The sequence below is a fragment of the Hyalella azteca genome, unplaced genomic scaffold, assembly GCF_000764305.2.
Source record: "Hyalella azteca isolate HAZT.00-mixed unplaced genomic scaffold, Hazt_2.0.2 contig13371, whole genome shotgun sequence".
In the NCBI taxonomy this organism is placed as follows: Eukaryota; Metazoa; Arthropoda; class Malacostraca; order Amphipoda; family Hyalellidae; genus Hyalella; species Hyalella azteca.
In genome coordinates this window covers 35,759-51,393 of record NW_025943295.1, presented here as the reverse complement: position 1 = coordinate 51,393, position 15,635 = coordinate 35,759, and the positions used below count along the sequence as shown (strand labels likewise).

Genomic DNA, 15,635 nt, shown 5'->3' with positions numbered 1-15,635 from the left:
GGAAACCCAATGTATGATTAATTTCTTGTCTGCTCGGATACCTAGAAAACTTTTAGCACAGTAATGGTAACAATCTATTAGGCAACGCGGGCATTATTGATCAGGGCGAACTTTTTGAAAGACAGGCCGGAAGTGCTGATTAGTTTTAAATTAATTTCGTATTTTTTATTATCATACCAAAATATTTTTTACTTTCGAATTAAGTTAATATGTCAGAAGCTGAATGCCTTGCTTGTAGATTAGATATGCCGATCTTACTGCACTCGCGGACGCCTAACGGCAAAGCACAAAATGTATGTGAATGTAGCTGTATAGATAGCAAATGCTTGATAAGTTTGAAGATATTTTATTGTGTACTTACATTAACATGACCCAAAAGATTCATCTCGATAGACCATACACGTCGTAGTGAATTCACTAATTTCTAATTTTCTGTAAACATTGTGTCTGCACAAATTTATACACTACACGGCATGACATTATGCATGATGTAATGACACTCAAACTGAACTCATTGTTGAAATGGCCTTGCTTGCCTCCTACTTGCTTGATAGGTAATGTATGATTACTGCACAGATGGTGTCATGTGATATACTTCAACTTCGGATCATTTTAAACTTCTTTGATTCATGCAAAACGTGTACCGAAAATGTCCAGAGCTTCTCGTCTGACCAGATGTCATCCTGAGCAAATAAGTTTCTTTGCGGTTGATTTCACTCAAATTGGTCATCTTTTTACCGATTTCTGATTAATCGCATGATAGAAAGATTTTTCCTTTAATTACGTCCACTATCGAAATCAGGTAAACCCTTGAAAATATCATGACTGACCTCGGTGATTTAATGTTGTTATTAATTCATAAATTTGGATTGAAAAATAGAAAAATGTAACCATATTTGAATTATTTGCGATTCGTATCTTGAATTCAAATGTTCATTTATTTCCTTACCGATTTCCGATCGAGCAAGACACAAACTCCTTCTAGGATCATCCATGACTGCGCAACGATGCTTGAAAACCTTTTTTGAATTAAACTTAGGACGCAGGATGCAACTCCATTTCTGATTTATGCGAGTAAAACTATAAATATATTATATTTAAAATAAATATATTGCAAATTGACTGTCTCCACCACTGGTTCTTCAGACAACTGTAGCCATACGGGCATAAGAACACAATATGCTCTACAAATACAAATCTACAGGAAATTTTAAAAAAAAACATACTTTTTTAATCAAATAAACATTTCATACGATTTTAATAGACACATGAGCCTTTCTACAGTCATCCCTTTAATAGTGTTAGAAAAACGATGTGTCATTCTTTCGATCGAACGTATTATAGGGTTCTAATTAATGGAAACATACGGCTCTCTTTCAAACACTCCGTCTTAGAGTATACTAGTTGAAACATGCTCATCTCATTCAAGCGACCTCGTTGAAAAGGTCAAAAATAGAGATTACATTTTCTTCTAGACACGCGCTTTAAGGGCTCAGAAAAACATTCACCTTTCATTCGTACTCACACTGTAATTAAAGACCTTCAATATAAGCACATTTCTTGCATCTCTCCTACAAACGCACCGTTCAAAGTTCCTAGAGAAATTTGCATCACTTTTCGAAACTAACCTTTAAAAGTTATGAGACCGAAAATGCATCTCTTCCAAACGCACCCTTCAAATTTTCTGGGTAAAATAAACATCTCTTCCAAAACCGCCTTTACATGCCCTTGAGGAAGAATCTCCACTCTTAAACTCACCCTTAAGGGGTTGTAGAGTGCGTTTTTCTCCAAGTACACGCCAAGCATGGCCGCACTTGTGAATTTCATTTCGACGCTTTCCGGTCGTCACCAATTCTACCAACTACGCCAGTATTAGTCTGTGATCACCCACTCAGTTTAATGAAGGCGATTATGTCCTCATTGCAACTCATGCGCGGGTGAATCGGCGTGTTTCGTCGGCCATGCAATTGCCATCGATAATTCACCGACGATTTGATAACTTTGTCTCTGCCCACAGCTGTGCCGATCCCTGGTAAGTGGGGGTGCAGTTAACAGGGGGGGCGCATGGTCTCCCCCACGACGCTACCTCCCCTCCCCCCCGCTCTGCTTAACTTTACAGGTCATCATTCTTTGCTCATATTTATACCCATCATTCAGTTTATTTTAATTGTTTAATTTTGGTTGATTGTCTCTCAAACTTTGCATCCGCATTTCTAATTTATATATTCATTATTCAACTTTGAAACCAGCTCTATCTTCCGGTTCAATCAATATAATTTGTAAACAAAATTAAAGGCTTTGTTGGAATAATAGTGACATATAATTCTTCCATACTATATTAAATTCCTACTTCACGTTCTATAAACTAAACTAAATAATTATTTCATTTCAAGGCAACTGTCAGTGGCACATGCAGGACTCCAAATAAATTTTCTAAAAAATAAAATAAATATTAGATGATATTTTGGGATTAACTTTTTATTCAAATATATTTTTTCAAATTTCCTAAGCCCCTACTACCGCTTTCATTGCAAAACAATATGCAAAATTTATTGAATAAATCAATTTCAACTCAATCCATTGTTAATAGGGGTGAGAGCTATGCTTAAAAATGGTTCTGTGTGGGGACAGTTATTGTTCTGTGAATGGACTCTCCGAGAAATGCAACCACTGCTCTTGTTGTTCTGCCTCTCATCAATGTTGGTGTATCCCTAATAACGCCCTCAATAACACACGTGTCCCCTGCATGGCTGCATGCGGTCACACAGCGAGGTTCTGCCACCTGATCATTTGGAAACTCATTTAATAACCTTTAAAAACCTTAAAAGCCTTTGTTGACTTCGAAAAACCCCTATTAATGCCTACAGGCCTAAGAAATTGTTTAAACTCATATAAAATGTTAAATGCATTTAAACATTTAAAAAAGTCTTTATAAAAAACTTTGATTGTTGCTTAATGCTTCAAGTAGATTTTATGGAAATATGAATGCAATAAATGTAATAAACGTGTATAAGATATTTGATTTTACGAGGCGTGTTTTTAAACTGAGCACCGTTTTGACATGTAATTTTTTCCAAAATAGTTTATTCACTTGAAAAACCATGCTTTACTCTACTTTTCTACACAATTTCGAACGTCAAGGAAGTTTGTCGTCTGATTAGACATTTCGTAAAAAAACACACAAGCACAAAATCAGGAATCGTCCGTTTTCCGCCACTTTACAGTCTAGTTTTGTAATCAGATCATCGGTAAAGACTGAAGGTCTCCCACTTCGCTCCTCATTATTAATGTTTGTGTTGCTATATTTAAAGACCCTAACGCTTTTCCGGACCATTCCATCACTCACAATGGCTTCACCTTACACTTTACTGATTAGGCGCTGAATGTCGAGTGATTTGAAGCCTTTAGCACAGAGTAGAACCCCTTTGCACTTTTCTCAATAGAACAGTGAACAGGTGTAGCCTCAATCGGATGGTCACGTTGTAGCGGGATAACTACGCTTCATACACAAAGTTACTGGGTCTCTGCAAGCGGGCCCTAACGTACGAGGATGAATCAAAACTGGTTCAGCAAATTTTCAAAGGCCATAAGGTTTACTTAAATTTCATGGAAAACCGGCATACACGACACAGGACTATCACTAAATGCATATATGTTTACGAATACAGACATTCTATGGATATTAATTACAGATATTTACAATCATTACAAAGTGCGGTAGGTCAGGCAAGTGTAGGCTGCTTACTAGTAATCCGCTGCTTCCCGCGATAACTACCTACGCATACTTTTTTTCTTCAGTCTCCGATAGAGAGGTGCGGCGGCTGAAGAAAACTAATAGCGCGGCCATGGCTGGCCCGCTACAACGTAATGGTGCCTATGGCTTCCCAACACATGTAGCTCCGTACGGCGCACATGCGCTAAACGGCGGCCGCAGAGCTGCGGCGACGCAATTTCAAAGCGATTCATCGTAAAAACACGCATCGTAAATAAACTATTTTGGAATTCGAATGGATAAATCTTTCATTGGGTTACATAAATGCGCGTATTAAAAGAAATATAATGACGAAAACGTTCAAATAATTAAAAGGTATTTCTGGATATTTTGAAGGTCATGTGGCAGAAGCTACAGTTGTGGGAGAAATAAAAGCGTAAATCATTTGGATCATAACCTCTATATTCATTCAATATTAAGTAATTGTGTTGTGTGAATTATATTTTCTGCCAAGATATTGTGTTATGTCTAATTTATGTCGTCAAAAACAGTTTCTGTGACTTTTGGTTTCGAATAACTTCAAAATCTTTGTTCAATCATCCTTGAATCACTAAAATTTCACGTTGACGTGCTACAGTCAGTCTGCTATTGAACTTTTCAGAAACCGATTACATCAATATTATCTTGTCATTAAATTATTATTGAAAAAAATGTTTAAATAAACTTCTCATCTTGTTCATGACAATGTTGGAAAAAGTACTCATGAAAAAATTGTATGTATAATTATTTTTCATAACATTATAACTCATTGATCGATCTGCTTTGAAATCATACCAATATTCCGATTACTCTCATTTAGATAAGGCTGCTTTAACCTTAATCTGTGCAGCATATAGTCAAGCCCCAATTTCTCTATTCGACTTATCTAATGATTTACTCGCCATTTTCTTTATGTTCGTGGTTTTCATGAAATTACTATTATTTCTCAGATAATCGTCATTGTTTTCATGAAATTTAAATTATTCCCATTGAATAGTCGTAATTATCGTTACTACACAGGCTTATTTATGACATATCACAAAGAGATTTGATCAATTCATAACTTGGACTTTTTTTATTCCAGTTACTTTTTTAACTTAGTATCCCAGGTTTCAATAAAGATGAATTATCTACTTGCTTCACATTCCATTGTCTGCAATGAATGGATATAAGCGCTTCTACGCAGTTAATCTTGAACCGCTGAGACATTTAAATTGGACTGCTTAGACAACATTACCTCAAATTTCAAACAAGAAACGGAATTTATTTATGCACATTAAAAATGGCGGTCATCCTATGCCTTCGATCATCGTTTATGTACACCCTTCACATATGATGACCTAATCATTACCAGCTACTAACGCCCTTCACAAGTGATGCCCAAATCATTGTCATGTAATCACCCTTCACAAGTGATGTCCAAATCATTGTCATGTAATCACCCTTCACAAGTGATGTCTAAATCATTACCATGTAATCACTCGTCACAAGTGATGTCCAGATCATCATTATGCACTAACGTTTTTCACAAGTTTCCGTGTTGAAGATATCTTGCGTTGAGTACTCACAGTTTACTTTAAATCCATTGTTTACGCCATGCAGAAGTAGCTCGTCTTGTTGGAGATTGATGCCAATAAAATAAGTGTACATGTAAAGCGTGTCTCTACCGGTGTCTCACTCTGTGCTTTCTTCTGTTGCGCTTCGTCCTGCTCCCTCCTGTGCTCCTCTGTGGACGCAAAGGTAATCTTAATGACAGCCAATATCAGCGCCTAACTTTGGCCAAGCTCTATCTTATCGTTCTACGATGCGGTGTAGTCAAAAGCTACGTTGTCTTTAATATTGCTACGTTGTCTTCAATGTTGCTACGTTATCTTCAATGTTGCTACGTTGTCTTCAATGTTGCTACGTTGTCTTCAATGTTAATTTCGGCCAAATAGTTCATCTGCCGAGATTTTTTAGAATTCGACGGAAATTTAGAAAAACATAATAATTCAAATTTTAAACATTTTCAAATCATTTGGGATTGCAGTGTTAGTGCCAACATTTTTGCTCAGGCTTGAAAAGAAGATCAGAATCCGAATATCTATATTGCAATAGTTTACCAGTCATTTGAAACATTTTAGTCGTGTCTACTACTTTAATGTCAAGGGTAAAGAAATTATAGTAAATCAATAATATCTTTTTCATTTCAATTTTCGGTATTATGAGAACAACTTTTGTGCCTGAACAAAGATTTCATTTTTACTGGGAAAAATTCATCAATTGAAAGTAAATTTTAGGAAAACTAAAAATATATGGCCATTCACTATCAAAGTCTGATACTATTTTTATTGCCAATGAGTTAAATGCTGTACCTGTAATAAGATGAGCTTGGTCTGAAGAGGACGCTAGGTATTACATCTATAAACCATACAATAAATTAAAGCACGCTAAACTAAAACTCTAACTAAATCCTCACCTTCCGCTCTCAAAACATGTCTCGTACGTGCTAATAAAACCTGCTAAATCAATACGAGTTAGTCATTATACATTGCTGCTCATGATGAAAATGCCGCTCAACAATCCATGGTTTAAAAACTTTCATGCTTTAGTCTTATCTCTTCATCATGGTAGCGATGTTGATAAGTGATTATCTCCAAACACTTAGTATTGAAGTTAAATGTAGTTTGTTAGCAGTGTGCGTCATGTACAATAACTGAGCTTGCTTGATATGTTCACAATGATATTCATAAGAGAGCTATTAACTCTAGAAGTCTTATATTATTTTATTGTCTCCATAGCTTCCGTTAACTAAGTCTTATCATTCTGTTTAAAAGTCGTAATTATCCTTTATCAAACTCGAATGAAACAGGAGCATATACTCGTATAAATTATTAGATATTACTTATTATTATAACATTTATTAACGGTGAAAAACAATATTTTTTGATGTGCGCTGATTGCACAATGAAAATTTTTTCATTTGCTTAATGTTATTTTGCACTGGAGATTGCCTCAGAATTCGTTACTTTTCCAAGGTTATTAGTTATTATAAAAATTCATGCACGACGTTACGCTACGTACGTGCCGGTCATTCTCTTCTTGGCGCACGGAATAACCGAAAACTTAGCTTGCCGAAGTCTTTCGTTCAGAGCCTCCCAATCACATGTAGCTCAGTTCTTCATTACTCGGTCAAGACTGATTGAAACGTATGTTCTTCAAAATAACGTGTTTTCTTCCAGCACTAGACCCCAAACTATGCCAATATTTAATGCACATTGCATAATCTTGCAAATTAATAAACATTGGTTTTCTGGTCCTGTGTAACTTCGTTGAAACTTACATTTTCTTGAAATAAATATTCCTGACCAATTGCAGCACACTATTTCTCGTTAGATTCAACTGCATTACAGCAAGAGCTTTCTTCATGTCGGCCCTAATAAATTTAACACTCTAATTCGTGTAGTTGCACTGTGCTCCAAATTTGGCCCGTTTGCAATCTTGGATTTGCAGGTGGACTATATACTCTTTACAGTGAATAGTTACAATAGTATTCCCTGCAATAGTGCAACAACACCGGATTTTGCCTCGTCTTAAATCGAAAGTCCCTAGTATCCCAGGTTCCAATAGAGTTGAACTAGCTACCGCACGAACTTCATTCAGGACTTGGGTCTCACAGGGCGCTGCGGTAGCGAACACAAGTCGCAGCGTGCCCATGCTCCTCACGCCTGGATCCAACGCCTCCAGTCGGCGGCCCTCAACTTGTTCGATCTCGTCTTTTGGGGGCATGGACTCCAGAAGGTCCTCCGCAACCTCTATGGGCTCACCGTCCATGAATGCTGCCTTTAACCGATCTCGGAGGCCGTCGACTCTCATGTCGAACACCTCTAGCAGCAACCTCCTCCAGCAGTTTTCATCCGGTGTGGTGAGTACTGTGAGTATTCAGACGAGACTGCCAGTTGCATGCTGCATCTTTATTCGGCCACCTCTACGACTAAACGTCATCTTCGTCCGTGCCGGAATGCACCCTTCAAAGCATGACGTTTAAAATATGCACCTTACACCCCGTTCTTCTTTGATATCACCAAACAACACTAATATATAAATTATAGTGCAACTATATCTCTGTAAAAATTCAATTTTTTACATTTCCGACCAATTTTCAATTCCCTTGCTACCTTCGTAAATGCCACTCCATCTACCAATAAGAAAGACACCCAAAACATTGCACACTAATGGAATATATTGAGTTTTGTGGGGAAATGCGCTGGAAAAGAAGTACCACATGTCCAGCTGCAGTTTCTTCCACCCCGATGGGGCTCATGCAACAGGTTAGTTTTACTTAATTTTTTAGGCACTTTCGACATAAATCAAACGCGAAATAAATAAAATGCAGACGAAGTAAAAAATTACACTATTTCCGCAATGTAAAACTATTAATCTTGAAAAGGAAATACAACGTTCAGTTCTAATGGTATGAACTTTTTAATTGCATAAAATAAGATTAATTAAATTTACCCGGAACTTCATAAAATAGTATGAGTTTGATTGATGTTTGTCGCTTCCTGAGAGTTAAGTTGCGCTCACCAGCCATGCTTCAATATGCAAACTAACGCTTCTTCTTTTCAGATTGTTTAGCTCGTCCAGTGGACTTCAGTAATTAAGCTCAAAATTATCTAATTTAAAGAAAAGAATTTTATGAGTAAAAAAATCAAGTTCTGTGTTAATCGAGAGCCATATGCCCCCAATGAAGTGTGACCCATACAAAGTTAAATGACTTCGAAGTTTCTCTCATGTTTAACTAGAATATACTATAGCAATACTGAGACATTTTTCTTATTTTTGCACATGTTTACTAAATGACATAAAAGTACAGCTAATTGAGATTTTTTACTTAAAATCTGTTTGCATGGTTTAACAAAACTTTGCTCTGCTTTTATCTGTGAATCACATCTTGAGTATATTCTAACGCCTAATCACGCTTATTTTTATAATATTATTATCCACCAACTTTAAACAAAGCACCTTAACAATTTTAAATGCTTATACCCCAGACTAAACCTTAAGGCGCACTAATTCTTCATAATTTAGCGTGGTTGAAGTTATTTCCATAATATCAACCATTCATTTATTCCTTGCATTATTTAACATAATTTTACAACAGAAAATTTTTCATAATAAAAGTTTCGAAGGCCAGTTCCGTCATTTGCTAACTATTCGAAAGTACACTACTTATATTGAATTAACTTCATCATATTTTCAATGAAGAAAAATTAAACTTACTGATTGTAAGGGTAATGGTATCCCGCTATTAAGTGTGATGTTTGATCAGACGAGTCAATCCTGTAAGTGTAAGCATAGCCAATGTGCGCGCGAAGGCGTTTGGCCACCGTCTTAATCGTGCTGCTTAGAACAAGAGTTACTTCAGGCCGTCTCTCCTCTTGAGAGACCCATGACTATTGAGTTAGTATCTCTTCACATAATTTCTACGTTGTGAAATCACCAGTAAGACTAGCATTTGGACCCAGAGATCAATTCTGTATGAAGTTCGTCAGTTCCTTACACCGTCTTTGTCCAATAATTAACCAAAACATCACTGTCTGTCCTTTAACCGAGATTAGGTCGAGCCTAGAAGCAAATGCCGAGGGACCTACTGGAACCCCCTGCTCTTTTGAGCACCTACACTGATGAAACTCATAGTAATCGGAAAGAGTATTATGGATTAACAATTTGAAGTGAATGCGCTATTAGCGTAATTCAAATAATGGTTCAAATATGGAGATAGCTGAATGAGGTAGATGTGCAAGAAGGTTCACAGTGTGACAAGTCCTGCACTAGTGCTATGCCGATCTAATATCGAAGTTGTCTAACGTCATCCCTATTTACGACAATGTGCAGAGTCATTATCTCCATTCATAAACACGAAAGGACGACACTGAACAAAAATATCTATCGTTATTCCAGAACAAGGAATTAATTTCTACATTAATTACTATTCACACCGCAGATTACCGTTAGTAAATGTTTCAAGAATAAAATACTCAGTTATTTGGTAATTTATTTAAACCAAGACTGGGCAATAGTAATAAGCAGCAAATAATTATGTTACTATCAAACGCAGGCCATTGTCTACGTCCAAATTCAGAGTTAGTCTTTACACTTGAATTAACGTGGACCCATTTAAAGAAAAGTGCTGATTTGTACTCATTTTACTTCGGTACCTATAATTTTATGACTTTGGAATCCTAGTACATTTAAGACAAAAACTTTGTTTGTATTACTGGCAAGGTCTTTTATCTGCTTGTAATCTTCATTTTATAGCTTTTATTAGTTAATGCAATTTATATCATTTTAGGTTTTAACCTATACTCAGTAAATTTATCCGTAATTAATTTTATCGATTTGACTTGTTTGGACGAATCCGTGATGAATTGTTGATGAAACTGGCCTCCAAAACTTTTTTGTCAAAAATATGTTAATGTTGGGGTTTTCCTTATACTAAATATTCGTACATTCACCATTTCCTTGAAATGAAATAAAATTAAACCAAAATATCTGTGTTAAAATATTGTAAACTATATTGTTTTGATTATTTCTTAAAAAAACTGACGATTTGATTGGAACCAACGGCATTTTTATGTTAATAATAAAATATATTTTAAGCAAATTTAGCTAATAATTGAGTATTTATGAGTCTTCCGACCGACTGGCATACAGACACAAATCCGAATTTGCAATTTAAGTGCAGGAAATTTTATGCGTTTCATTTATTGACGGTAGATATTTTAATAATACTTCATTTTAAAATGTGATGAAATCGTCTTTTAAACATGACTATGCACGTTCAAATGCATACTCGTCAATCAACTTCTCTTAACGCTGTGTTCACTGACAAAAATCATGATTTATTTTCCAGTATCAGCTATTCTCCAGCAAGTAAAACTACGTGGGATTGCTTCTGTTCAAGCTGCTCATGGATCAGTCTTCAGCTTCACCATGGCCCGTTCTCTCCCAGCAAGTTCGTCGCAGGCGAGCAATGAGTGGAATTACTGGCACCAAATCTATATTATTAATTACTTTTTTTACACCGCTCTGCGAAACTCTATCGTGCGGTAGATAGATTCACTTGGTATCCATTGAAATGTCCTTAACGAATTTATAATTTAAAATCAATCGTCTACATTTCTCGGTAGACTTTTTCTACGAGAAGAAAGAATGAATCAAGATATGAAAAAATCCTTTTTGTGCATATCTTCGCATACGCCACATTTTGTCGGAAGTGTAGGTAGCTATTCCCATTGAAAAATAAGGAACCTGAATTTGATTTGAAGTGCTTTCTCTCATGTTGCGAACATTTTAGGATTTAAACAAATATATCCTCATCGGTAATTGGTCATCAATTTCAAGGTAGATTTTTGAGTCAGCTGACGGCAAGCGATGCATCAATTTTCTCTCTTAAATGAAAGACGAGATCGCTTTTTCAGCTCATAAATAAACATGTCCTCAAATATCTCATATTATAAACAGGCAAATTGTTTCACTGGAAATTCTTTCCTTAAGGCATTCAAATTCTCACTATATGATAAATTCTTAGGTATGATATTAAACGTGTCATTAAATTTGTGAAACAAATCATATTAATTCAGTTTCAACGAAACCCATCTCGGGTTACTGGTGGCTCAGTAATATGTACGTCTCAGCTCATGGTAAACTGAGACAACTTTCATTCAATTCCGAGACAATTGTGCAGCAGAAATTTTTATAATTCAAGATTTACGAGATCGAGAAACATTTTGAAAGCAGTGAGGAATTGATACAAAAATCGTACTAAGTAACCACATTCAAAAAATATTCATACCGTTTTGAAAGAATAAGTCATCAGATATTTTGGTCAATAAAAAAAATACTCCAATCATTATCTCAAGTAATTTTGTTTTCAAGATCATTTCGTACAATGAAATTGACCTAAGAAGTTTATTTTAACATCAGACTGAATGCTAAAATTATTCGAATCTGCCTCAAAATTCGGAAGTATTTATAATCATGCAACGAAAAAGTTTTCCTGCGAGCCATGACAAAGCCTAAAATAACGTTTTATTGTGAAAATTTAGGATTTCTAGAGACTCCTGATATCTCCGTCATCGTGTGTGTACGATAGAACAGTGCTTAGTGGATATTGCTCGTTTAGAGAAACTTTTATTTTACGTATTTTTGTGCGTAGATTTCACTAAGCTTCTTCTTATCAAACTCAATCTGTTTTTTCCGTCTTCATATCATATGAGCATCGATTATCTTGGAGACAGCATTATTATCAGTGCCAAATTTTTTTTTCATTTAACTCTAACTAATATCAAAACACAGAGAAATCGGTTCCGTAACCACCTCGATATCAGTTTATATTTAAGATTCCTAAGCCAGGAGTCTGCTCGCTGGCATTGAAATGGATTATTCCCCGCAGGATAAACCCCAAGTATCTTCCAGTAGAACTCAATGCGTGTGTGGGGATTCCCATATTCTGCTATATCAAAGTTCGTGAGGTTAATAATCGAATCTTTTTCTTTGTGTCCGGGTTTACTTTTCAAAGGACGAGAAGCGTGCTGGCATGCTTCTCGGCCGTCTGTGCCCCTTGATCCTGCGGGATATTCTCTGGTTTTCGTCTCGAACAATCACAGTTTTGAATCACACCGTACGCTTCTACATTAAAAAAATCACTAAAATTACTCTTAGCCGCTATGTGTGTAGAATTATTTTATAATTGAAGATCTATCTTGCACAATTGAATCATTTTTTTTCCTTATGGTTAATACAACCTAGAGTTCGACATTTTTCTACCCGATTGAGTTGTTTCGTAACAACCCTTAATTTGAATCTTAAGAGTCCCGAACTCCTTTTATAACAATTGATTTATATAAACGAACTTGCCATGACTAATTTAATTATTACTCATTATTTAGACTGTGTTTTCACAAATACAGCTCACATTGAATATTATAGGTGCTGATCATTCATCACTTTCTCGAACGATTTTCCTATGGTTGTATCTATGCCAGTTGAGAATGTGAACAGCACTACTGCTATAATTTGAACTAGCAATTGAAATTTTTCGCCTTATGTTCATAATACTTTAATACTACGAAGAACTTAAAATTGCTCTCAAATTTAGGATATATCGAGTTTTTCGGATGTTTCAAGTCTATCGAAGTTGTACAACACCATAATTAATATATGGACTGCACATACATGTTATGATATTCTGTGATGTGTTCTGTGTGGTGCTTAGTTGTTTAATAAGTTACATGATCTGTCTTTTGAAGCGTTGCAAAGTAAACAAGATTATTATTTTTGGATATTGGATTATATCATTCACAAGCATTTATTATGAAGTGTTAACTGTGGTATTAAAAAAAACTAACTTAATGGTATATTTGTGCGAATTTGGGATAAGCAACAAGAGAAATATGTCTGGAACAGTTAGATTCGATTACAAGCATATCTGTTCATTGACGATAAAATTGGCTGAAGCATGAAAATAATAATTAAAACTCTCTTTATAGTCAATTTAGTGTGGTACAGCAGTTATCTTCACTCCGAATGACGAGGCCTCGGAATTTGAAATGCACTGCGTATAATAAATCTAATCAATATGTATCCTTCTCATAAATATTTCAGTCTTCATAAATATCAGCCGGGGCCTTGCTAGAACAGTTAATTTACCTTCAGCATGGCTTAATGCACTGCACTCACTGGTAAGGTTTAGAGCTTAAAAATTATGACTGATTAGGATCAGAAATAAAAACAAGTACTCATTATCCAATTCTTGCAAGAAGAATACAAATTTACACAATTTGATAACACAGCCGTGGAACATTCTATCAATGGAGTTTTCGCATATCTATTTCTTTTAAGCTCTGTAAATGTTCATCAATAAGAAGCATGACAGATGAACTGGGAAATAAAATCACATGATGTAAAATTTTATGTGAAGGGTTTAAATCCCAATGAATTCTTCGATATTTTACTATTTTATTTTTTTAAAATACGAGTATTGACGTGACAATTTCGTCTAAATTGGTATTTTACAAATAAGTTGACCCACATCTGACGAAATCAGCCGAAAATAGATGTGTTTTGCCAAAAATAAATAAAAAATAAATAAATTTTGGTGTAGCAAAGTTTCACTTGTGCTAGAGAAATTTTCTAGGGGCTTGCAATGAACGTAAAACAATAAATTTAACACGGAAATGTTTTGGATCATTCGCCATGGCTAATGAAGCCCTCTCATAGATAAATTGTTAACCCATTCGCAACGAGCGAAGTTGGAAGGAAGAATATATATAAAGCATAAAATAATATAACAGTAATGTAGCGTTAACAGTGTTGTAGAATGGCTGGGGGCCTCGAACTTCCAACTCGCTTCTTCAATCTTAAATATTTTATTCACTCGATCATTCAAAGCTTAGAGTCAATAAAATAATAAAAATTTGTTTTTAGGTTCTCATGACGTTCAAAACGTTTTTTGGAGGATTATCATAAAATTCGAAACCTGAAGTTGACTTATTGTTTCACAACATGAAGCTTAGCTTGTGAGTTCACTGTACGTCATACGTGTTTTATGAGTGTTCTAGACTGTATTAACTATCAATTCTGTACTATTTCTGTGACTATGAAATGGAAGTGAATTTAGCTTCTATATGCAGTCACTTAACTAATTTTCAACACAAATTTCTCACTTAAATGACTGTAAAGCTGTCTTTCTATATGTATCGTTAGCAAGTTGGTGGTTTTCTTAACTCTGACTCAAACTTTTTATCGCAATTTGTCAGTAATATTATATTCCCCTTATCCTAAAATACTTGTAGCTGCAATAATATTTCGATTACAATTTGGTAGTCTTCAACCACTACCAGATTGTAATCGAAACATTAATACAATAAACCGGTCACGACAAGTAAAATACAGTAATTTGATCAATTGATTGATTTTTCTGACAAGTTTCGGTAGTTATGCGTCTGTGAGTCAGATTTCAGAAAGCATTGTTGTTATAGAAGTCTTTATGGTGTTAATATATCCGAGATTTTATCGTCAGAGCTATTGACCTGTACTGTACTATTCTATTTAACACATTGAGAGTATATAATAGATTAAGCACATTGTTCGCATGATTCTGTCAGTTAATTTTCGTACCATTTGTTCACATTATTGTGAAGTTTTTGAATAATTTGAAAAATTACTTAACATATTAATTTTAAAATTCGAGCGTTGCTTCCGAATATTACTTATTTTCCGAATTACACGAAGCGTTATTAAGCTACTCAGTTTACAATGGTTTTTCGTTTTTTTTCTTTTTAATGTCAATTTCTTTAAGGGGACATTTCTCTCACTGTCTTTCTTTAGTAGTCATTATAATCAACCTCTTGAAGAATGATTATATTTCAGGTTCTTCTTTGCAGAAGGAAGTTCTCGAGTCTGTTGTATTTTAATAAATCTAAATCATTTTTTCTTGACAATTTTATGATTTCTTTCTTTGTTGCTCAAATTTTCAACTTGAACACATACTACAACCTCTGTACTTGCAATGTTTTTCTTAATCCATCTAAAAATCAATCTTTGCTAGAATTTAATACAAAAATAAAAATTAAAAATTAAATTTTTATATATCCTTTCGTTCGGTTGGGTTATAATATTCAGACCATACACAATAATATTTAAAGACAAATTAAGCGATGAAAAAGTTATGCAGGTTCATTACTATTACATACATTTCGAGATTTTTACATCAATTTTGGCTGGGCAGAAGCTCATACTTGGGGCAATTACGCTGCGCTTGCAACGATAACAATTGCCTTACAAAAAATATGTTCTGCAAAAGGCTTGCTAGCGTCTGGTCTTGCATTTTTCTGGACCC

The 15,635-nt window shown here is 35.1% G+C and overlaps 1 protein-coding gene across 1 annotated transcript in view; it reads left to right on the top strand.

The window, feature by feature from the left end:
• The window catches only part of LOC108673350 (SCY1-like protein 2), a 109,491-nt gene extending 94,145 nt beyond the window's left edge, over positions 1-15,346 (top strand). Inside the window, exons 17-19 of the mRNA XM_047883641.1 lie at positions 2,018-2,032; positions 7,410-7,664; positions 10,647-15,346. Coding sequence (XP_047739597.1) covers positions 2,018-2,032; positions 7,410-7,664; positions 10,647-10,670 — 294 coding nt within the window. The 3' untranslated portion in view covers positions 10,671-15,346. The remainder of the gene's footprint in view (positions 1-2,017; positions 2,033-7,409; positions 7,665-10,646) is intronic.
• The last annotated feature ends 289 nt before the right edge of the window (positions 15,347-15,635 follow it).